The sequence below is a fragment of the Micromys minutus genome (assembly GCF_963924665.1).
Source record: "Micromys minutus genome assembly, chromosome: 7".
NCBI lineage: Eukaryota > Metazoa > Chordata > Mammalia > Rodentia > Muridae > Micromys > Micromys minutus.
The window spans coordinates 7,175,792-7,201,076 of record NC_137976.1 but is presented as its reverse complement, the minus strand read 5'-3'; the positions used below and the strand labels follow the sequence as shown (position 1 = coordinate 7,201,076).

General features: G+C 38.3%; 1 protein-coding gene across 1 annotated transcript; it reads right to left on the bottom strand.

Moving 5' to 3' along the window:
- Nucleotides 1-595: 595 nt before the first annotated feature.
- Nucleotides 596-973, bottom strand: LOC308422993 (uncharacterized protein; the record flags this gene model as incomplete). Its single annotated transcript, XM_080919600.1, has 1 exon — nt 596-973. The coding sequence occupies one exon, from the start codon at nt 971-973 to the stop codon at nt 596-598; it is 378 nt and encodes a 125-aa protein (XP_080775726.1).
- Between the last annotated feature and the right edge of the window lie 24,312 nt (nt 974-25,285).

Below are 25,285 nucleotides of genomic sequence, written 5' to 3'. Positions count from 1 at the left end.
GCCATAACCTCTTATGTAGGTATCATCTTTCCTCTCTTATCCTCTCCATCCCCATTTCAGATACAGTGCTCTTTCAAAAGCTCAGTGTGGAAATGCTCCTGTGCCTTGCGCTTAGATGTATGAAGCCCTGAGATGTGTGTAGAAAGAACATCTTGGAGAAGACATCACATCTGGGAGAAGATATCATTGATGTAACACTGGCTCATGAGGATCAAATCAAAGAGCTTGGCAGAACTCAGCCAGTGCAAAGTCAACTCAGTTTTCAAGATAAGCCAAGGCAGGAGTATCTTACAAATAAATACACACAAAAAAAATGTTAGAAACCAAGACCCATTTTATTGAAAAGAAATAATGTTCCCAGCTGTAGATGTTACAGCCATTAACATGCTCAGTCAACAGAACCAGATTGTAAGAAAGCAGAACAAGTAGGGCCATACTGCAGATCCCAGGATCACAAAGAAGCCTTCTAAAGATGTGTAGAGCTTTGTCAAATTTGTCATTTCTTGGACACAGAGATCTTGGCCATGGGTCTTTAAAGAAGCATCATCTTCAGAAGTGTCCATTTGTAAGCAAATGGTCCTCCCTGTGAGGTGTTCTAACAGCAAGAATAGCATCTTCTGTAGCAAGATGGTCCATAACCAAAGCAGCCAGACCTATAGTAGGAACCATATCCACAGTCACAGCCATTTCCATAGCCAGAGCCGTATCCACAGCCGTAGCCAGAGCCATAGCCACAGCCATAGCCAGAGCCATATCCACAGCCATAGCCAGAGCCATAGCCACAGCCATAGCCAGAGCCGTATCCACAGCCATAGCCAGAGCCGTATCTACAGCCATAGCCAGAGCCATATCCACACCCGTAGCCAGAGCCGTATCCACAGCCATAGCCAGAGCCATATCCACAGCCGTAGCCAGAGCCATAGCCACAGCCATAGCCAGAGCCACAGGAGTTCCTGTAATAGTTACAACACATGTTGTCAATAGAGGAGGTTTCACTTGGGTTACAAAAGAGTATTTCTCAAGTGTGGATGCCTCTCCTATCCTGGGACCTTTATATACTGCCAGTAATTGTCAGAGCATACCATTCATTCCCTGACTTAACTAACAAACATTTGAACTATTACATTCCACTCACTGTTGACAACAAATATTGGTTTGCCCAAACGAGTACATTACTTTGTAAACTCTCATTTCATTTAAAGAGCATCATTTCAATTTCCTCTGTTAGGTTCCTCAGTCAAATCATGTTCCCAAGCATAAGAACAATTTTTGTATTTACCACCCAATGTGTAATGTATATAGCAAAGTTTAGAGAGAATATAAGAAATATTCTCTCCTCTCCCTCCCCACCCCTTCTTCTGTTTTTTCCTATTTTCTAAACTCCCAGCTTCTACACATCTTTATTTTATGTTACTCTCTCTAATCAGCATATATCTGAAGCCATATATCTCCAGAATCCATATATCTGAAAATTCAAGTACTAGAGCATCTATCGAGCCTTTTACAACATATAGATGCAGTGAGTATGCTATCTGTATGATACTCACATATCCTTCCTTCCTCCAAATGCCAGGCAAGCTGTGAGAAACTCAGCATCTTTTCTCTTATTTCTTGCTCTCTGAGCCAAAGTATGTCTTGTTGAGGAGCCTTTAAAAACACAGCTGGCTTTATCTGGATGGAAAAGCATCATTTTACATCTCACTTAGGTAAGAAGCTACATTCTTTTCTGAAAAAGGAGATTTCATCAGAGTTTGTAGAGATTTATGAGCATTTATGAAATATAATAAGACTTTTTCTCCTCGTCCACCTTTAATTGAGAAGTTAAAAGACAATGTGTAGTGTTAGGATGCTAACAACAAGGATGTTAGCAAACGATGCCCTTGCAGCTTCTAACATTTCACAGATACAAAGCAAATATATATATATATATATATATATATATATATGTACATATATATATATATATATATATATATATATATATATATATATATATATATATATATAATTCACTCTTTCACTCTACCTGCTCACAATAGCCCACACTGCTCAATATTTTTTTTTTAGATTTTGATACTTGGGTTCAATGAACAGAGCTGTTTGTGGGGATCTTGAAGTATAATACTTTCTAACACTCCTCAGAGATATCATATTGACCTTTCCAACATAAAAGACAGAAAAATAAGTATCATTTTGGATAATAATTTTTCCTTAATGCCATCATGCCACAACTAAAGAATATTTTCTCCAATAATGCATTTTTATTCACTTTACATCCCAATCACAGCCTCTTCCGCCCTCCCTTCCCAGGCCTACCCTTAGAAGTCTCTCCCCATATTGCCTCCTCCCCTTCTCCTCAGGAAAAAGGAGCCCCCTTGAGTACTAGCCCCACCCTGGGATATCTAATCCCACCAGAACCTGGCCCATCCACTCCCACTGAGGTCCCAGCAGTCCAAAATAGGAAAGGAAATCCAATGGCTAGAAACATATATCAAGATAGCCCCTGTTTCACTTGTTAGGGAACCTACATGAAGACCAAGTTGTATATTTTTTAACAAATGTAGATCCAGCTTCTCTTTGCTTCCTTGTTGGTGGCCTAGGCTCGGTGACCTTCCACAGGCCCAGGTTAATTGACTCTCTAGATCTTTGTGTGGTATCCTTGACCCCTCCAGCCTACTCACTTCTATCCCCCACTCTTCTACAAGACTCTAGGATCTTCCTGATGCTTGCCTGTGGGTCTTTGCACCTATCTCCATCTGCTGCTGGATGATTCAGAAGACAGTAATTATTTATACATTAAAGTCAATATTTCAAACCTTGTCCTGCAGGGAGAATTTTCTAGATGCTACTTTCAGGATTAGATGATTCTCCTATTTACCCTTATATGCAAATAAAAGTCATAAAATTATTAAGCTCTGTTGAAATCTTCTTCGGTCCACAGATTAAAATATGGTGTGTATGAGAAGAAAGATTGCATTGTCCACCTTAGAACATGCAGTCATATCTATATTCTACTGTAAGTTTCAGCTGACACCTCAGAAAGAATATATCAAAATTGCACATTTAAGTATACTGGGTTCTACTGAGGCCAGCACAAAGAGCTAAAAAGTCTACTGAGGTTCAAAATATAGTCAGGATCTAGGGTGTATGTAAGATGTGGCTGCTTGGTTGCATTGTTGGGTAGTTAATAGATTGATTAAATTGGCCACTAAAATTTCAATTACAACCCTAAAACATCAAAACAGCATTAGTTCTGCTGAATATGTGCTGGGTGCCTGGTACCAGCTCCTGAATGCTGCCTGACTGGTGGCATAGAGGCTGAGAGGTCTCAGGGGTCCAGGTTAGTTGAAACTGCTGGTTTTCCTATAGGGTTTCCCACATCCACAACTTCTTCCAGCCCCTCCCTAATCAACCACAGGGGTCCCCAACTTCAGTCCATTGGTTGGGTGTAAGTATCTGTGCCTGTCTCAGTCAGCTGCTTGTTCAGCCTCTCCGAGGACAGCCATGCTAGGCTCCTGTCTGTAAGCACACCATAGCATAAGAAATAGTGTCAGGTCTTGGAGCTTCTCTGTGAGCTGAATCTTATTTTGGACCTGTCACTGAACCTCCTTTTTTCTCACATTATTCTTCATTTTTGACCCTGCAGTTCTTTTAGACGGGAACAATTCTGGGTCAGAGTTTTTAACAGTGGGGTGATATTTTTCTGCAATTAGTTTTTAAATAGTACTTTTATAGATCCAAATGAACTATAGCTATTGTCCAAGAAAATGTTCATAATTTATATTTGGATATCTTCTCTATATATCTATGTCTAATATCTCTATCCATGACCTTCCATATGCAGTAGAGTGTTGTCATATATTGCCTTAGTGGTAAATAAGTATGCATTGTTACTCGGTGCTCACTTACATGTCACAGAATTCTTTTCAGAATATTGGAAATTATATGGTTCAACAAAGAATTCATATGAAATTGGTATTTTAGAAAGGATGAGGAGATTAACAGACTGTGCAGGATCAGGGGCTAGCACTTTTTGCCTTGATATTGTCTTCTCTCCATGTTCTCTCTCAGAGTACAAATCTACCAATACAATTATTTAATAAAAATATGGTGCTCCACAGTGGCAGTTTCTGTAGTCACAAGTATGTTAACACTCCATAAGGACTTGTATTTGAACTTTATAAATATCCATCTAAGAGAATATTCATAAACTCTTAAGATGATTGTTCTTGAAACAAACTTTGTAAGAAGACCACATTCTATCTCAAGGAAATAAATGGAGGGATACCAGCCAATATTGGGGTCCTCGTGTCTTGGTCATTTTAATCAATGGTGCTTTCTGTGTGCCTAGATCCCTAAAATCTACTCCTGGAATTCTAACTCCATATTTAATCCAGAGGATGAGACCATAAACTCTCTAACCTCACATTTAGTCCAGAGGATGAGACCATAAACTCCCTGATTCATACCCCTCCTTTTGACTAAAATGTACAATTTTTATAAAATGTACTTCAAAGGATTTTTTCTCTCAGTTTTTCATCTCTACACAGGCATCCCTTGAACAACTAAGGCTGAGTTCTAGAGACCCTAGGTAAGCTCATGATGGAAGGAGGGTGTTATTTTGGGAATTGGGCATTTACAAGACCTGATTTATGCATACAGAAAGTCACTCCCAGAGCTGACCTTGTACAATCCCAAACATAAGGTTCATTGTCTCTAAGACTGCAAGAACAGAAATGGAGTTTCTGTCACATCTTTCCAAACTCTTTGGTTACTTTGTTACTCTAACAGCCATAAAACCCATGTAACAAAACAGTAGAAACTTTTATTCTCACTCATGGATGATTTTGTCCTACTAGAGACATCGAAAAATCACTGGAGAAAATCTCAATTGTTTCAACTTACAGTGAGAAGAAGCTTCCTAAGTATTAAGATGTAGAAACTAGAAATATTCCCGATTTTACAACAACGAGAAGAGAGCCAACAACAAATATGCATCTAATGTGAAAATATCAACAACCGCTGAGGTCTAGACTCTGATTTATAGCCATTTGCCTATAAACAGATGCATCTATTATATCAGATTCTTACCTCAATGTGGCATTTCTTCTTGTGGTTACCCCTTATTCTTGATATCACCACACATGAAATTCAAGTGTTAGGGGTTTTCTTATTCATTTTTACTTATCTTGCTTGCTTAAGTTTGATTTGAGCATCATTTTAGAATCATCCAGACTCGAAACACTTTGCTAATTTTTTTTCATTATAACAACCACGAGACCAAAGGTAGAAGACACTATAAACACAGAAAGATGCTCCTCCTAACCAGTACTGGAAGTCACTGGTAGAAAGATGAATGGAGAACAATTATTGAATGTCCTCAGTAGATGTTTCAAACAGATGTCAGTTTTATTTTGTGATGACTTTCAGTCTTAAGCATCCCTTTTCTTTTTATTGAGATATGTCTTCTCTCCTCTGATGTTGGTTACTGGTCTTATCTGGCATATCTGTGGTACTTCATCTTTAATCAGCATCAAGAAAATAAAACTTCATCGAGAAGTTTCTTATTCCTCAGTTTATTAGATAGTTTTAACAATGAAAACTATAAATGCTACTTAACAAATACCCTAGGAGATAGGCGTTACTTTTCAGCAACACAACACCTACTTCCAAACCACAGTGCACCGAATCATCCTGGTTTCCAACCAGATTGTATAGCTTTCCATAAAGATGCTGAACCAGAAAAACAAACATACTCTGTACTATGTAAGTCTGTAAATCATGAGATCGGAATGAATGCTCTACACATAATGTGTACTAATCTGATTACTCTTCTAATAAAGATGAAAAATTACATCAAACATATCTTTCTATAGTTATCACTATTTGTATGATTTCAAATGTTCAAATTTTTAAAACTTGGTTTTAAAAAGAAAAACAAAAGAGTAAAATTAAATTAAATAAGACATTTAGACATTAGATGCTTACATTCCCTTAAGGCAAGTTTCTCCTTTTTCAAGAGGAATTTAAACATTTTTGTGTTATTATTTTCATATGCTCCATGCCTTTGAAACTATTTATGGTAGAAACTGCACTCAACAAATGTTTTTCCTTTTTGTTAATTTTTTCACATTGTAGTATTAAATGCTTATAATATTTTGATCATCTACATTTATTTAGGTTTAAATGCTAATTTAGTCATACTTTAATGAAACTTTATAGTTTAAAGGTACATACTCTATGGTATAAGGGTATGCTGTAATTTAGAAAAAGAAAAGTGACACGGGCTAGTCCCAGACTCCTGGCACATACGTAGCAGAGAGCTGCCTTTTTGGCCTCAGTGAGAGAGGATGCACCTAATCCTGTAGAGACTTGATGTCCCAAGATGGGGATAATACACAGATGTTGAAGTGGAGGGGTGTTGGGGCAGGAGAATTCTGTGAGAGGAAATGTAAATAAATAAAATAATTAATTAATAGAATACTAAGAAGAATAGCAAAACATTCCATAAAATAAATCACCTTATACATGGCCTTTATGCAATCCTGACTAAGTCATTTTTATAATTTCTCCATAAAACTAGAGCATCAAGCTTGCTATCTTAATTACTGTTCAGTAGAATATGTAAGTCTATGTCAAATGTTTATTAAATAATAAATCCTTGCTATGCATTGAAATGCATTCTAGGAACTTCCATAATTTGGGTTATACATGAGTCTCCAAACCCTTATCATATATTGGACTTATAGATTCTGCTTCCAAAATCATTCTAAACATTCACTAAACAATGAAAATCATGCCTCTAAGAAGTCTGTCTGCATTATTATTTGTAAAGTATCTCTGCACACATCATCCCAAGTTATTATGGTAATCTGAGATGATGAGTAAGGCAGGTACTTAGCACACTTGTGTTTGGCATTGTTATGTCTACCTGCCATTCTGTGACTCAGCCATCAAGAAGGTTAACAAGCATTGAATGTGGTGTCTGAACAAGTAGAGGAATCAATTGTTCTGATTGGGACAAGAAAGTGGAGGGCTAATCTCTGTCTTGAATCTGTCGTCTCCCATACCAGCTGGCCTAGAGTTCTCTTGTGGGTATCTCTCACGTTTCTTCTACGATATGACATCTCTGGTACATGAATTCCATAAAATAGTGAATATAGCTCTAAGAGTTGAGGCTTACTGGAAGTATATTTAATATTTAGAACTTATTTTCCCTAAAATATTATCTAATGATTCATGCAGAACACTCAGTCCTCTTGTCACATTGTAAATATTTGTGTGTATTTGGATGTCACAGTGTTCTCTCTCTGTAAACCTGAATTTATAAGGATATATTTCCATCAAGTGTATCTTCTTTACACTTCTATATTCATCCCTAATTATGTCCTACATTCAGAGATTTGACCTCCAGACTGAGATCAAATTTACTATCATCACTTTCCTGGTTCACTGGTGTCAATGATCAATTCAGACCTATGACATGGCTTTCCTGGTTCTCCTAGGCTGATCCTCTTTTAAAAATGTTTATAAGATATTACTTGTTTTACTTTCTTTAAATTAAATTCTTAATTATTTTACTTGTGCAATTACATCTATACATTTCTTTTATTTCAAGCGTGAGTTATTGGGAAAAGTAGATGAGGTTTTTAAATTGGGAAAGTGTTTTAAAGAAAAAACAAGATTAAAATCACAGCAAACCACATGTCAAATTTTACTTACAATAAAACAGAAGAGACACAGAATCTAGAGTCATTGATGACTTAAAATAAGATTAGTGACATGGAGTTGGTGGAGTGCAACATGAAGTCGGGAGAGGGAAGGAGTGAAGAACAATTGTTTTCATGGTCAACCGTCGCAAAACTGAAAGCAGCAGGAAATGAAAAGGCTAAATTTTAAGTGGTGTGCATGAAGTACAATTCATCCTCCATTAATGTCACAGTGCTTCTATGACACAGAAAATATTCTTATAAGGGGCTTAAATTGAATCAGAGCTAGTGGTGTCTTCTCCCTAAAGTAGATTTTTTTTGTTACTTCTGAAGCAAATGAAACACTGGTAATTATTTGTTAAAGCAAGGGAAAATAGCAGCTCTTGTAACAAACATGAATGGTAACTGTGATCACTGTAGTCAGAATTACAACCATGGCCACGGCCATTAGGCCATTAGCTTGACCCAGACCCAAACCCAGAGTCCTTGCCAGCTATATCCACAACCTTTAGGGAAAGCTTCAATAAGCAGCAAAACAAGGTTTGGGGAGGTGCCTGTAGCAGGAGTTGTCAACCAGGAGCTTTGCAAGTCTGAATGCTTCCTGTCATCTCTGACTTACAACATGCTATCAGGGATGGGTGGGACGCAGTCAAGCTGCAATTTTCTCCAAGTAAGCTCATTTTACTAGCCACTCTAATTCTGTTAGGAAGTCTCATTTTAATTGGTTTTCTCCCAGTATTTATCTCGAGTTAATAATGGACCTGAAACAAAATTGCCTTCTGTTTCATCATCCTTTTAGAAAATTAAAAATTAAAAAGAACATGTGACTCACAGTCCCATGTGAATCAAAATGAGTGTTTTGACCTCTAAAAAGAAATTGAGCAGCTTTAACATTGTACGTGTATATGTGTGTGCACACGTGCATAAATGTGTTTGTTTGAATCGTTGTTGAGTAAGGCAGGGATTATTACTCTAGTTTACAGAAACAAGTATTGATTTTTAAAAGTGTCTGAGCCAGAAACACATAACTGTACAATAATAGATCTATAACTTAGTGATGAAACTCAAGTATTACCTTAACAAAGAGCAAAATTCTAGGAATTATCCTTCACTAAGAACATTGAAATGACGATATTGGTGTGCCAAAAAAGGCAGACATTCATGGTTTGCTTCCTTACATTAATACATCATTTGCACTCTTAGAGAGTTGCCATTCCCACCACTCATCACAGGCACTTCTTTTACCACAGACAGATACTATCACGGAAAATTACAAGTGTTCAAAATAGAGAGATACAACCGACCATGAAGTGGCCAATCCCAACTGATGCATATACCATATCTCAGGGAACAGAGCAGAGGAGAAAAAGGATTGTAAGAGCTACAGGACCAGGATGTCTGCTGTGTGTTGGTAGACTCCATACATGATGTAGAAACTGTACCCAGAGAATCTCAACAATATGAATGATTGAAGAAGATCTAAGTAATGACATGCTAACATGGATGGGAGAAATCCCACAAGGCCCTAACACTAGACTGGAGAGTTACAGTAAATTAAGAAAAGCTAATAGAAGAACAATCAACATCCCTGAGGGATGAACCAATGATGAGTTACCCAATCCTATGTGGTCAGTGCTAAACAGATACACATGGCATAACACTAAATCACAAAAGACTGTGTTCATATAAGTGTATGAGAAAGTGATTAATTAGAAAAATAAGTCACAAATTTGGAGTTTGTAGGGAGACACAGAAAGAGGAATGGGCAGACATGTAAGTGTAGTGCTCATAGATAAGATTCTCCAAAAATTAAAAATCAAATTAAAACATCACAGCATTTACTATATTTTGTTTGACAGTCCTACATTCATAGAAGACAAATGTAACTGACAAATTTTAACTCACTCATTCACATTTTACCTCTGGAGGTCAGGGTAACCTATATATGTTCTTCTTCCTGAAAAATCTAAATAAAGATAAGAATTAGGGAGAGTGAAGATGGTTTTCACAAGCCTTATATTTCTGCAATTCTGCATTAATTCACTTGACTTTGCATTTCCCTCATCCTAAAAAATGCAATCCCATATGTGTTGCAGTAAATATTAAGAAATAGGAATAGCTTATTTATCGGCCCCCGAGGTCTCACTCTGCCGGTGCTGCTTCTGTTACAGAGCCGTGCACACAGACTCTGTTGCTCGCTCCAAGCCAACCCCACATTCTCATTCCATCTACATGACTTCTTTCCCTGATGATTTACTCTGCCTGCCCTACTGCCTCCATCCCGGGGTGTTTCTTCACCCCAAATCCCAACACAAACACAACTCTAAGACCTGATAGAGCTTTTCATACAAGTATATATTTAATTCTCAATTCACAAACCGCCTACACAATATGATTACATCAAATAGACAAAGATGCAAACTGCCCCTCTATATGAAATATCAGACTTGTAAAATCCTTAAATGTTCATAGCTACTTAACTCCAATAAAGCCCACATGGATGAAATTCATTCTTCTCAACCTTCATCTTGGAACTTCTCTCTTGGTCCTCTCCTGTCCTTTGACCTCTGACCCTCTCTCTCTCTCTGCCTCCCTTACCCTACCCAATCACCAGCTCTTGCCTTTATTTTACTAATAAAAATGGGAAGGTTTAGATGTAGTCACCATCATGAGTACGGGACTAGACAGCCCTTCTTGGGGAAGTGGAATTAATACAAATGCTGCAGGACCATCTACATATATGTACCTAACTCTTCAGACAGAAATACTTGAATTACTATGAATCACTGGTTGATAAAGATCCATTCCAGAAAGTTCATTTTTACTAAAAAGTTGAAGATCTGGTCTTATTATCCCTCACACTTACAAGAGTGTGAGTTCCTTGGAGTCTAAAACTTTACCATAGATAATTAAATTCACAGATCTGACTAAATTCCAAAACATATTCTATCAATGTTTGATCTATGTCTGTTATTACTTTAGAATCCAAACAGTTTGAAAGTTGTATTTTTGTCTGTGTAAGCAAATACTCACTTTCCCTAAACCTTGCTTTGGATCACTAATTCACTCAGTAATATATAGTCAATGTCCTCATCAATTTAACCAGTCTTTTACAATCTTACTGTCACTGTTTGACCTCTTTCTTTATTATGTTATCCTGTGAGTGGATCTCCTGTCTCTCACTTCTGGACCAAGCATTTTCAGTCTTCAAAAGCCTGTATCTTCCAAAGCTGCCCTTTGTTTATAGAAATCCAGCAACTACACCAAATTTGCAGAGGCAGTCAGACATGCATCTGTCCTGAAAGCAAGAACTGTAAAGGTAATGTGTGCATATGTTAATGCCTCCTCTGTACTCTAATATCTTCAGAGTCAGAGCAGCCATGGTTGCCTACATTTCCCCCAGATAGAACTAGTAACTAAAGGAAGCTCTTAAGCTGACAAGTCTGACCCTCTGAGTGTTGCAGTTATTTACTCTGATTATGGTCTCTTGATTAAGACAGCAAATAAAATACAGTTCTCTAATAGTACTCAAATACATAGCACCACAGACAATGTTCCCTTAGCAAATTTCTATACCTTAAGCACTGTAAAGTACCATGTGAATAGTGTTTCTAGTAAAAACAACAAATTATTTTACATCTCCCAGCACAAATGTCCTCATCATTTAATGGTTATTCCCTTCACTCCATTTCTCACCTATTGACCTATTTTTCTTTATCTTCATTGACCTAATTGTCATCTTTCTTCCAAAAAGATGACTGTGGTTAATTCACAAGCTCTATATTTTCTCTGTAGACTGAACATCATTATTATTGCTTTATATCAGGTTCTATTATATTCTTTTTATATATTTTTTAATTAGATACTCTGTATTTACATTTGAAATGTTATCCCTTTCCCCCACCCCACTCCCATCCCTCCTTTCCCTCCACTTGTCTTCACAAAGGTGCACTCCCTCCTAATCACCCTCTCCACCCAATTGCCTTGGCATTCTTCTACATTGGGAAAATGTGCCCTCCCTGGGCCAAAAGCCTCTTCTCACATTCAGACACTGCTGTCTTCATCTACATATGCCATTGGTTCAATAGGTCTCTCAATGTGTGCACAAAAGTTAGTGTTTTAGTCCATGGGAGTTTTGGAGTGTTTGGTTGGTTGATAATGTTGTTCTTCCCATGAAGTTGCAACCCCTTTCATCTCCTTCAGTCCTTTCTTTAGCAACCTCATTGGAATCCCCGAGTTCAGTTTGATGGTTAGCGGCAAACATGCTTGTCATTGCTGTTTTATCACAGATGATATATCATAGAAGAACCAGAGGGGAACCTCCAGGATTGCTCCTGTCTTTATAATAAATACGAACATCCACACTAATCACACTTAGCACATGGTGCATTTTAAAAGAGAGATTTTTTTGAAGTTTTGTCATCAATAAATGATCTTTGGGATAATCTTACCTGATCCAAACACAGCATCAATACATACAGGTGTAAAAGCATAATGGTACCCCCAGTAAGGTGTACAATTTTTATATTTTTATATCAGTTAAAAGTATATGTAACTTAACAAGTCAATACTTCTGTTAAAGACAAAGGCTTAAGTTCTCAGCCAGTTGTGAACAGTTTTCGCTATTCAATAATAAGTGAAAAGATGGTAATGTTTGTCTGTTAGAGTTTTCAACCACAAAAGGGACAACTATATCACACACCCTCCTCCCAAGGCTCAGGTAACATGGTGAAAGAAGGGGCAGAAAGATTGTAACAGCTCAGTGATGAATAGAGCTAAACAGTGACTTTTGGATATAACAGGATTATTGGTTCCATGAACTCACACAGCTGTGGTGATCTACGCAAGATTTTCACAAGATTATGCATGGCCTGGGGAGGCCCAAGCCTAGGTGGGGAGCTATTGACATTTAATGGTTGCTAGAAAATGGTAAATCAATTTTCTTCAGGGCAGGTGGGTTGACCATGCTCCAGTGGTTAGCACCCTATCCATCTGTGTATTTTCAACAATAACCAGATTTTGGTGGGTTGTTTGTTAAAGGAGGTGAAGGTGGAAATGAACATATGGAGGATCCGGAAGAAATTGGATGGAGAAGAGGAGTATGGAAATAATCAAAATGTGTTGCATGCATGTATACATAAAATTCATAGCAAACAAATAAAGATTGTATTTTTAAATAGCCATACTTCAACCTTACTGAAGACAAACGTTTTTTTACATCCATTTGTCAAATCCTTTCTCAATTCATCTCTATAATGATTATAGCCTTCATTCAGTTTTTGATAGTGGCAATAAGCATTAGGTCCCCCATTAAGAACACATGGTACAGTTGGCATACCACTGGCCACAGAACACTGCAGTTGCCCTCTGGATGGTTACCAGTATCAAGCACTTCTTTACAATCAGGGGAAATGGATAACATTTGAAATGCAAATGCAGAGAATATCCAATAAAATTATATATATATATATGAAATCAGTTAATTTGCATATGTACAGTATCTATATTTTAGTCAATGCCCCACTGATGTAAAGGGAAACCATGATCATGGTAATTTTTATAAAAGAAAGCACTTAATTTTGAAATTTCTTAAGCTTTTAAAAGTTTAATCCATTTATCTTCATGGTGGCAAGCATAATAGCATTCAGGCAGATATGGTACTGGAGTGGATGTGAGAGTTCTACATCTGGATCCATAGGCAGTAATAAGAGAGAGAGAGAGAGCCACTGATCCTGATATGGGCTTTTGAAACCTCAAAACCTGCAACCAGTAACACACTACTTCCAACAAGTCCATTCCTACAATGAAAAGGCCATGCCCTCTCCAACAAGACCACACCTCCTAATAGTGCCACTTTGTTGTGTCCTAGCATGAAAATCTATAAGCCTATGAGGGCCATTCTCATTCTAACCACCATATTCTACTCCATGGCACTCATAAGCCTGTAGCCAAATCATAATGCAAAAATTCTTTCAGTCCAATTTCAAAAGCAACAACTCTGTAAGAATCTCAACATTGTTTAAAAGTTCAAAATCTCTTCTGATTCATGGCAATCTCTTAATTCTAATCCCTATAGAAAGAAAATGGAGAACAGAGCATAAAATGGCACAGAATATCACCATTCTGAAAGGGAGGGAAAAGGAGCACTTGAGGACAGGACTTAGATTTGTTATGTTTCCCGGTGCCCCTCTCTCCTCAAACTATACACCTGTATATTTCCTTCCTCTGCTTGTTCCTTTTCATTATAAATCTGCAGAACTATCACCACTAGTAACCACAGGACAGAGTCAATATTAGGCTCTCTTGAAATCTCCTCCAGAATAACATTAATCTCAAAATTTGAATTTTGCCTCTGGCATGCTTTTTTGGACAGCCACATTCTTCACCAAAATATTGTAGGAACAGTCTCTAGGTCACGGGTTACTATTCTTCTCTGAAACATCTTGAGCTTGGCCTTTATAATCTACATTGCTCTCAGCACCTCAATTTTCCATGCTTCCACTAGGATGGCTCTTTAAGCTCCATGTAAAGTGTTCAACTACTTTCCTTTATTATTTATTTTAATGGAATATTTTATTTATTTATATTTCAAATGTTATCCCCTTTCCAGGTTTCTTCTCTGGAAAACCCCTATTTCATGATTCCTCCCCCTACATTTATGAGGGTACTTACCCACACCCACCCACTCCCGCCTCTCTGCCCTAGCATTTTCCTATACTGGGGCATTGAGCCTTCCCAGGACCAAGGGCCTCTCCTATTGATGTCTGACAAGGCCATCCTCTACTACATATAAAGCTGAAGCCATGGATTCTTCCATGTGTACTCTTTGTTTGGTGGTATAGACCCTGAGAGCTCTAAGGGCTCTGGTTGATTGATACTGTTGTGTTCCAATGGGTTGCAACTGCTTTCCTAATCTGAAGTCCCAATGTCCACATTCTGCTGAAAAGCAACATGGTCAGGTCTGTTAGAGCAATGACCCATTTCTGATACCATGAAGAGACACCATGACCACAGCAACTCTTATAAAGAAAAACTTTCACTTGAGGCTTTCTTATAGTTTTAGAGGTTCAGTCCATTATCAATATGACAGGGAGCATGGTGGCATTCAGGCAGACACAGTGCTGTAGAGGAGCTGAAAGTTCTACATCTGAATCCACAGGCAACGGGAAGAGAGAAAGCCACTAGGCTTGGTTATGGCTTTTGAAAACTCAAAGCCCACCCTCAGTAACATACTTCCTCCAAAAAGGCCACAGCTACTCCATCGAGAATATACTTCTAATAGTTTCACTCTCTGATGACCAAGTACTCAAATATATGAGCCTATGGAGACCATTTCTATTCAAATCAATACAATTTGTAACATTCTTTTAAACAAAGAATAAATGTAGTGAGGGGATGTGACCCTTATCATTATGTTGCCTCTTAGGGCAGAGGTACAAGGAATTATTTTTAATGTAAGGAAGTCCTCTGGTGAGTAGATTTAATCAAAAATCTATTTTCAAGAATACCTCATGCATTCGTAAAAGAAACTCAAACAGCAATCTCTGTACTTTTCCTCTTCTTCCTCCTCTTCCTCCTCTCCCTTTTCTTCCTCCTTTGCCTCCTCATCCTTTCACTCCCTGTCTTTCTTGTCTTTACTCTCTCCCTCCCTTCTACACATCTACCCAGACCACCAGTCTTAAGCTTCCCGGATTTCATACTGTGAGATTGGAACATGCAGATTATTCTACAGCTCCAAAAAACATAGACCCTTTCCTAAACCTAAGGAAACGAAGCAGGTGCTTCTGTTCCATCATGAATGAGAAATGAAGTGGAAACCCCTTGCTCTGTAGAGTCAAGAGGGATTCAAACCCGAGAACCAATGGGCACTAAGCACAGTTGTTCTATGCTCCCGGCCTGTGCTAAAATAGTAAACGCACAGCAACAGACAGGCACACATGCGAAGCCTTTGAACAAGGAATGTGCAAGTGAATGGTCCTTTATTCTCCCCTCTTGCACATGAAATTTGCCAAAGTAACACACCACTCACTGTTTACACTGCTGTCCCATCTCTTCATTGCAATCTGAGTAAAGTGCATTCCCCACTACCACTCTAAAGTCTCCACAAGTTCACTAAAATAGCCACAACTGACCTGTCAAAAAGATGAGTGGGTATTAGAAATTATTAATGTTATCTTATGAGGAAGCAGAGAATAAAAAGCATTCAACCCGTTGGCAAAGCAAACATCTACCTTCCATAGATATATTCACCACTATGTGAGGTACTTCACATAATCATTTGTTATTTAAAATATAATAAAAATGACCTGACATCACATTCGCTCACTTTGCTAAATTCTCTGTACACTATATTCCCAAATATTGGGGGTGAAACTTAGAATTTCCTATGTGATAATTTCAAAGCCTAGGACATACTCCCATCAGTGGCATGTCTGGGACAAAAAAAAAAATTCAGCTCTGGACTTTCAACATAAACACTACCTCCTCTAAGAGGCTCTCTGTGGCTCATATGATTTGATACTTCTGTCTTACAATATTCCAGTACAAGTTTCTCAAGGTTTCTATACTTTTGTCTCTGATTTCCATGTGCTTATCAGCAATGCCTCTCCTATCTATCCCTAAGACACAGCCCAATGTCTGACTCAAACTGTCAATTGGGCTAAAAATGGTTTAACAAAATAAGAGTGAGAAAACAAATTATTGGCTAATTAAAAATAAAGATGTAAACCTGATATTTAAAATTGTCCCATTCTTACATTATGTTTTTTATTATTTTAACATAAATAAAATAGTCAAAAATAAACACAACAATTATTACATTTAATTATAAAGTATTCTCACTTATTAATCTCATGTTTAAACACATCCTGTGGAGCCTTTGGAGCAGTGGATTTTACTGTCATTTTGCAAAGTAGAAGTGGTAACAACGTTCAATCTAATTGTGTATTCCCATTGGCAATTGCTACTTTTAGCCTTGTTCACAGAAGCTCCCTTTTGCACCGGTAGAGAATGCAGAGACTCATAGCTATTTAATGTTCTGAGATTCAGTAACTATTGAATATTATCCCTAGGATGTCTACATCATTCCCTCCAGTGCTCAGTCAGCATCATTGAATGGACAGAAAGAATAATGAGGAAGACAGTTGTGAAACAGTATCTTCCTGGCGTGACATGACTGGTTCTCTTATGAACTTTATTGCAACTGCGGTTCCCTACACAAGACTGGGCCTGTTAATCTTTACTCATGGATGGTGATCCAGGCCCCCTTGCCTGGGGATCAGCATTATTGTTTATAGACAGATACTGATGGGGGGAGAATGACTGGCTTCTGTGGTGTAGACAATGGTGAGTCCCCTAAGGTCAAATATCGAGCTAGCTGCCACCCCTCATCTATGTATATAACATGTTAACTCAGCCACTAAACAAAACGAAATGAAATCAGGTGAAGAACATTAGGGAGAAAGGGGAAGATGGGGATCCCCAGAGATGGGAAAAGAATCAGAGAAGAGAGGGGTAGGCATAAGCGGAATGCATCATACACACATAAGATTGTCAAGGAACAGAACTAGTTTTTTAAGTAGCCTACGATAATCACAGTTTAGTTGATATTTACTCATGGGTAGAGAATGTACCCAAGAGGTCCCACCATAAGGAACTATCAGAAGCTAATAGTAGTTGGGACAAGAAGTGTTGTTTTGTTCAGGGTTATTGCAACTGATTAGTGCCCCAAACTACCCACAGTGCATGGATGCAAATCAAAGATTGTAGAGGGTTCCAGGTGAGTACCTTCTGCATTTGGTTGACAAGAAGACTGCCAGGTCTCCCTTAGACTCTTGTCTTTTCTCATGGAACTCTTTCCTGTGTGGGCTTCCACCATCAGCCAGGCAGCTGGCAAGACCAGTCTTCACTGCTTTTATTGAGCTTTCAGCAGATCCTTTTATACTAAACAGCGCCCTCCATGACATCCTGCTAACAACTCTATAGATAAGTAAATTAAACACATACATGTTTTCTCATACAAATTAATTCATACACATTAGCATCATGGTGGGATGATTTATGTTTTTACAGCTTGCATGCTCATTTCCTGTGCATGTGCAGAACAATTGGTGAATGAAAACACATCAAATATGTCGGGTACAAGATGTTAACTCTTGTAATGATGTTTTGGAAAAGCTACACGAAAGAAAAACTGAATCTTTATGAGCCCTTTGCCTGCACCATATGGAAGACAGGGAATTCCTAGCCTACAGCAACTTAAGTGGCAGTTCAAGAAGAGGGAGCTTTAGAAAACAGAACTCTCCTTGTACAAAGCTCAAGTGTAAGTGGATCAAAGATCTCCACATTAAACCAGATACACTGAAACTATTAGATGAGAAAGTAGGGAAAACCTTAGAACACATAGGTACAGGAGAAAATTTCCTGAACAAAACACCAATGGCTCAAGCTCTAAGGTCAAAGATTAACAAATGGGACTTAATGCGATTGCAAAGTTTCTGTAAGGCTAAAGACATCGTCAAGAAAACAAAACGGCAACCAACAGAATGGGAAAAGATCTTTACCAACACCACATCAGATAGAGGCCTAATATCCAAGGTGTACAAGGAACTCAAAAAGCTAGACACCAGAGAATCAATTAACCCTATTAAAAAATGGGGTACAGAGCTAAACAAAACGTTTTCAGTTGAGGAACACCGAATGGCCGAGAAACATCTGAGGAAGTGCTCAACATCCTTAGCCATCAGGGAAATGCAAATCAAAACAACCCTGAGATTCCACCTCACACCAGTCAGATTGGCCAAGATCCAAAACTCAGATGACAGCAGATGCTGGCGAGGCTGCGGAGAAAGAAGAACACTTTTCCACTGTTGGTGGGGTTGCAAGCTAATACAACCACTCTGAAAATCTGTCTGGCGATACCTCAGAAAATTGGATATAGTACTACCTGAAGACCCAGCTATTCCACTTCTGGGCATATACCCCAGAGACACTTTAATACACAACAAAGATATATGCACCACAATGTTCATAGCGGCTCTATTTATAATAGCCAGAAGCTGGAAGGAACCCAGATGTCCTTCAGAAGATGAATGGATACAAAAATTGTGGTATATATACACAATGGAATGCTACTCAGCCACCAGAAACAATGACTTAACCAAATTCTTAAGAAAATGGCTGCATCTAGAGAATATCATCCTGAGTGAGATAACCCAGTCACAAAAGAACAGACATAATATGCAGTCACTGATAGTGGGATGCTTAACCCCAGAGGCTTGCACTCCCCCAGAAACAACTCACAGACTGTATGAAGTCCAAGAAATAAAGAAAACAAAAAAATATATATACATATATTTACAAACAAGAAGACTTTAACTATTTCCATGTTGCGTTTTGTTTTGCATGTACTTTACGCTTATTGTAACTATTAGATTTTCAATGCATACTGTCAAGCCCTTGAAAAAAATCAAGTACTGACTAAAAAAAATATATTCACATGGTTTTATGTAAAAATTATTTTAATGTCTGAAAAAACAGTACTGACAAAAAAGTATAATTTTAAGCAAAAAATGTTTAAAATCTGTACATTTATCTTTGTTTTGTAAAATAAAGTCATTAAAAATGTGTTAAAATCTGAAAAATAAATACTGACAAAAATGTATAATTTTAAGCAAAAAAAAAAAAAGAAAACAGAACTCAGCAAGACAGTGTATGTGGTGGTGAGGGAGGAATGATGAAGGAAGGTGTTAACTTTCCAGATCTTCACCACTTGGCGATTTTTTACAGTTAAAATGACTTTTACCAACTCCACAGGATGATAAAAAGGTTCCCACAAAGCTCACTGAGAAAATGACCCAGTTTCCAGCACTTGGGAATAACAGTGATTAAAACATGTAATGAGAGCCATGATATTCCTCTCCCCTGGGTAGTCCACACCCAAGAGATGCTCATAAAAGCAATGATCTAGTTATTAGGTCTACACATTGGATAATGCCACAGTCTTGATGCTTGATTATAAACATGGTCTGCTGTTGCTACATCGTTTGCTTTGTCATCTAATGTAACAGCACACAGGAAAACTGTAACAGTGTCTGAGTGCAAGTAGCACATCACCTTACCAGTTACAGCCAAAGTAAGTTCTTTCTCTGTAGCTCTGTATCACCAGCAGAATGTAGTTTGTTAAGTGTTGAGAAGACCATCTGCAAGCAGAGCATGGTATCAGTCATAGTGTCAGGGTTTGGTGCCCATCCATGAGATGGATCTCAAGTTGGGCTGGTCATGGGATGCCCTTTCCTTTAACCCATTTTTGTGCCTACATTTCTTTTAGACAAGAACAATTCTGGGTCAAAAATTCTGAAGTTGGGTTGGTGACCCCATCCTTCCACTGGAGGCCCTGTCTGTCTACTGGAGGTGGTCTCTTCAGGTTCTATTTTCCCCCCTGTTGGGCATTTCAGTTAAGGTCATCCCCAATAGTCCTGATAACCTCTCATAGCACGTCTCTGATACTTTTGACAGGTTTTCCCACACCCTGCACCTGTATATTTCCATATATCTTCCTGGCCCTCTGGGCTGGCTTCTCTCCTGTCTCCCACGACCCCATATCTGATATCTGTCCCTCTTCTCCCCTTTCTCTCCTACTCAAGTCCCTTACTCTCACTGCCTCCCATGATTATTTTGTTTTCCCTTCTAAGTGGGATTGAGGCTTCCACCCTTGGGCCTTCCTTCTTGCTCAACATATGATCTGTGGGGTTTAGCATGGGTAATATATGCTTTTGGTCTAATATCTACTTATCAGTGAGTATATAGCATGCATTGCCTTTTGGGTCTGAGTTACCTCACTCAGGACTATATTTTGTAGTTCCAGACATTTGCCTGCAAAAATTCACAACATCCTCATGTTAAATAGTCAAATTGTATGACATTGTATAAATAAACCACTATTTTCTGTATCCATGCTTCGGGTGAGGGCCATCTGGGCTTTTTCTTTTTCTGGCTATTATGAATAAGGCTGGGGGTGAGAGGCATGGGGAGCACCCTCTCAGAGGCATAGGGAAGGGAGTGAAGAACTCTGAGATGGGGAACCAGGAGGAAAGTATTTGAAAAGTAAATAAATAAAACACTTTTTTTAATGTTGGGAAGACCATAGGTAGGAATGGTAACTAGTTATTATTTCTTTAATTATAGAATTCAGGTGAAGCTAGTGGTCAGTGTGCCTAATTTAGGTACAGAAGAAGCCTGAAGAAGGCCAAATCACTTGGCCGTAGTCGTATCAATGAGACCAGTAATCTAGACAATACTTCTTTCAAAATAACTAACCCCATGCTTGCAACCAAGAACTCCCCAGTTTTATGGTACAAGTAAGTTATACTACTTGGGATATGTTAATTACTTGGTGGGGGGAGGCTTTCAAAACAGGAGAACTACAGAATATGATTTTGAAAGAAAACTAAAATCATGTCAAATCACATCCAGCAATGTACTACACATCTTCCCCGAAGACATATACTTGCAAGCAGTGAAACTGCTAGCAAGAACTCATTTTCCAAACAGGCACTGAGAGGATGTGTGACTGGCAGTTCTTAGAAATCACTCATGGCCTGTGATGCACTAGCCTGAATTTTCACCGAACGTAAAATTACTATGAATTCACAGTTGCTTTAATTGCTTCATGTCAGCAGCAACTTCCAACTCATGAGCCCGTCAGTGCCGGTCAGATAAAGTACAGTGTTCGGGGTTTTGAGAACAAATACAAAGTAATCAAATGACTGGGACTGTGCAAATAGTACACATCATCAACTGCAATGTTGCATACAAGCCAAACAACCCACTCAAAAGCCATAATTCAGGCTGGGAAGATGGCTCCATAGGTAGAGAACCATGTCATGAGCATGGGGATCCAAATTAAGATCCTTAGAAAACACACAATAAAGTGACATGTATCTGAAAGCTCAATGCTGGAGACGCAGAAACAGATGTATCCCTGTAGATCACTGGCCAGCCAATATAGGCAGCCTCAAAACCTCAGGGGGAGATTGGCTGAGGAATATACCCTTTGGCCTGCTTCTGTACGCATACCCCACACACAGAGAGACACGCAGACAAAAAAAAAAAAAAAGTAATAACAAGTTTTCTTTTGCAAAATTCAGAATTCAGAAAACATACAGGTGACAAAGCTATACAACCTATTTTATAGCGTATAAATTGGTTATTTCTAAATTTTCAGCCCCCCCCCAAAAAAAATAATCAAAAGTTGCCACTGTAAAGAACCCTGGACACAGGTTAAACTACATGTTATTTTAGGAGGTCCTCAGTACATCTCATCTCTTCCAAGCCTGGACTAAATATCAGATGCAATCTTTCCTAAAATAATAAGAGACATGAGAATTGATATTTTAAGCTTCCCTCCTCAGCATTAAACCAAAGTTCATAAATTGTCAATAAAACCAGGGGGTGCTTAATCAGATCAGTGGTCTGCTGCTCTGTGGATTCTTTAATCAATTGCCTTAGGGGTTTGATGAAGGCAAGGTCCTTGCTACACCATCACATTACATCATCTCAGTGATGATTTGTATCCAATATTTGAATATTGGAAATTTCCATGAATTAAGAACTTATATATAAAACTTAAACCTTGACATATTTGAAATAGTTTTGCTAGCATCCACTTTTTATTTTAAACATCAGATAAAAAATATTATCATGAAAAGACCAAACACTGGTAATTTTTTTTAGCTCAAGTGAAACTTTTTCTGTGAGTTTGATTCAATAAGGTGCCAATGAAATACACAGTTTTGTACTTATTTGATAATACATTTATAAGAATCTGAGCTGTCTTATTTATTGCCTGGAGCAATAATTCAGAGTGTTCTAAAGCTATTTATGGAGACCAAATTTGTGTGGAGTGCTAAAGGGTGGGAAATAAATTCTATTCCTTTTACAAACTATGTATGTCTGTATTTGGGTTTGTAAGTATTTTATTGAGGGTTTTTTAAACCTATGTTCATTAAATTGTTGTTATATTTTTACCTGGATTGGTCATTATAATCAAAGAGTGGTTAAGAAAAGAATAGGTTTCAAAAGCTAGTGTGTCAGCCTTGCTCAGAGGCCATGCTAATCTATGCCATCCTTCTGCTTCCTGTGCTAGTGCTGTTTAAGCAAGCACATAGTTGAGTTATTTCACATGGCGGCAAGGCAAGAGGGTGTAAGGCAGCTGAGGAATTGTTAGCCCTTTTGTTCCTCATTGTGAAAAGGTAAAAGACAACCCAGAAGGAGAAGAACACGTTATTACAGTCCAATGCAGTTTGCTGTTTTCTACAGCATGGAGAATGGTGTTCTTACCTTTCTGTTGATTCTGCTTTTCAATTCTTTCATGATTCATTGTTACAGAGATTCAATAACCTCAGTTTTGTTTCCTCTTTGAAGATGTTTATTTGGTTCTTGCTCAAAAATAAACAAAGTCTAAGCAGTGACCTCAACATTTCAGGGCCTCTCCTATTTTGTTTCACCCAAGCAAAATGTTGATCTTTCGCGTTTTGTTTCTAAAACTCTTTCTGGTGGCTAGGTATTTGTTGGAGAGTAATGGGGTGGGGGTATTGTACATGGCTTTGTCCTATTTTGTAAATACAATATTTTAAAATAAATCACAATCAATTTAACTCTCTTGAACATGAAAACTTAGGAAGACTCTGATAAGATCTTATTAAATTTATCAAGTGAGATATTTGCAATATCTTTGTAAGTTTTTAGAATTCCAGGATTGATAAAAAAAAGTCAATCATAGCTATTATAAGTATGGAAGAGAGGCAGAGAGGCAGGAAGGATTGTATAAGCTAGAAAGACTGAAAATACCCCCAAGAACATGTTCTACAGAATCAACTAAGCAGGGCTCATAGGGGCTCACAGAGACTGAAGGAACAACCACAGAGCCTGTATGGGTCTCAGCTAAATTCTCTGCAAATATGTTATGACTGTAAGCTTGGTGGCCTCTAACAGTAGAAGCAGGGACTGTCTCTGACTATTTTGCCCATCCTTAGGACCCGCTTTGTCCTACTGGGCATGTGCCTAGTCTTACTGTAACTTGTTATGTCATGTATGTTTGATATGCCTGTAAGACCTGCTCCTTTCTGAAGGGAAAAGTAAGAAAAGTAGATTAGACTGGGAGGTGGCAAGGGGAACTTGGAGGAGTGGATACAGAAAACTGCAGTAGTATATAATTTACTTTGATATAGATTAATTGTTTCTTCTCTCTCTCTCTCTCTCTCTCTCTCTCTTTCTCTCTCTCTCATGCATGTATTTCAGAAACTGTACAAGAGGCATGACCTTCTGCAGAAAACTTCCAGAGAACCAAAGCATCCATGAATATAGACAAAGAGAAGCAGATGCCAAGGACCTCAGCATTTCACAAAGGAAAATTCAGTACCTACAAAATAAAAACAAGCTTGTCTAGAAATGTTTCTAATAAAGTTGACAATAAGTGACACATAGACAGGCTAGTTCAGCAAGTAGCTAAAGATAATAGAGAGAGACAAAAATAATCCTCTTGCTTCCTGTTGTGATGTATAGTATGCCATGATTCCTTTTCATGGCTTCCAATGTCCAGGACATGTTTGAGATCAGTTACAATTTCTTGAGACCAGGACCAATTTCATGAGGACCAGCAGCCCACTCACCCGCCCACAGGTCGCTGGGAGCTCAGAAGAGCTGCAGGACTGCCTTCCATCCTAAGTGGAAGGGTGAGTAAACTTCTTCTGCCCGCTGTTTACCCTGGGAAAGTCCTCTTAAAACTCCCACAGCACAGGCAGTATTACTGCACGAGAGTGCACACTTCCAGCCCAAAGCCAGACCCAGCCCAACTGCATCAGGACTGGGCTCTGCAATCACAGCCTACCCAAAGAGACGAATACCCAGGATCAATCTCCCTCTGGAGACTACAGGACCACAGACCCACAAGAGAGACAAGCTCCAGTAAGAGACAAGATCACCTAGCATCACCTATAACAAGATGGCAAGAGGCAAACTCAAGACTCTAAGAAATAGAAACCAAGACAACATGGCAACATCAGAACCCAGTTCTCCCACCACTGCAAATAGTGGATATCCCAACTCACTAGAAAAACAATATTAAGACTTAAAATCATACTTTATGATGATGATGAAGGTCTTTGAGAAGTGCATATATAACACACTTAAAGAAGTACAGAAAAGTCAGGAGAACACATACGATAAAGCTCAAGCCCTGAAAGAAGAAACACACACAAAAAAAAAAAAAACACTTAAAGAGTTATAGGAAAGCACAAACAACCAAGTGAAAGATCTGAAAACATAAATAGAAACAATGAGAAAACAGTAAAGAAGACAACCCTGAAGTTCGAAAACCTAGAAAAGACATCAGAAGTCATAGATGCTAGCATCACTAACAGAATATAAGAGATGGAAGAGAGAATCTCAGGCGCAGAAGATACCATAGAAATAATTGACACAACAGTCAGAGAAAATGCAAAAATCAAAAATATTGTAACCCAAAACATCCAGGAAATCCAGGACACAATGAAAAGACCAAACTTAAGGATAATAGG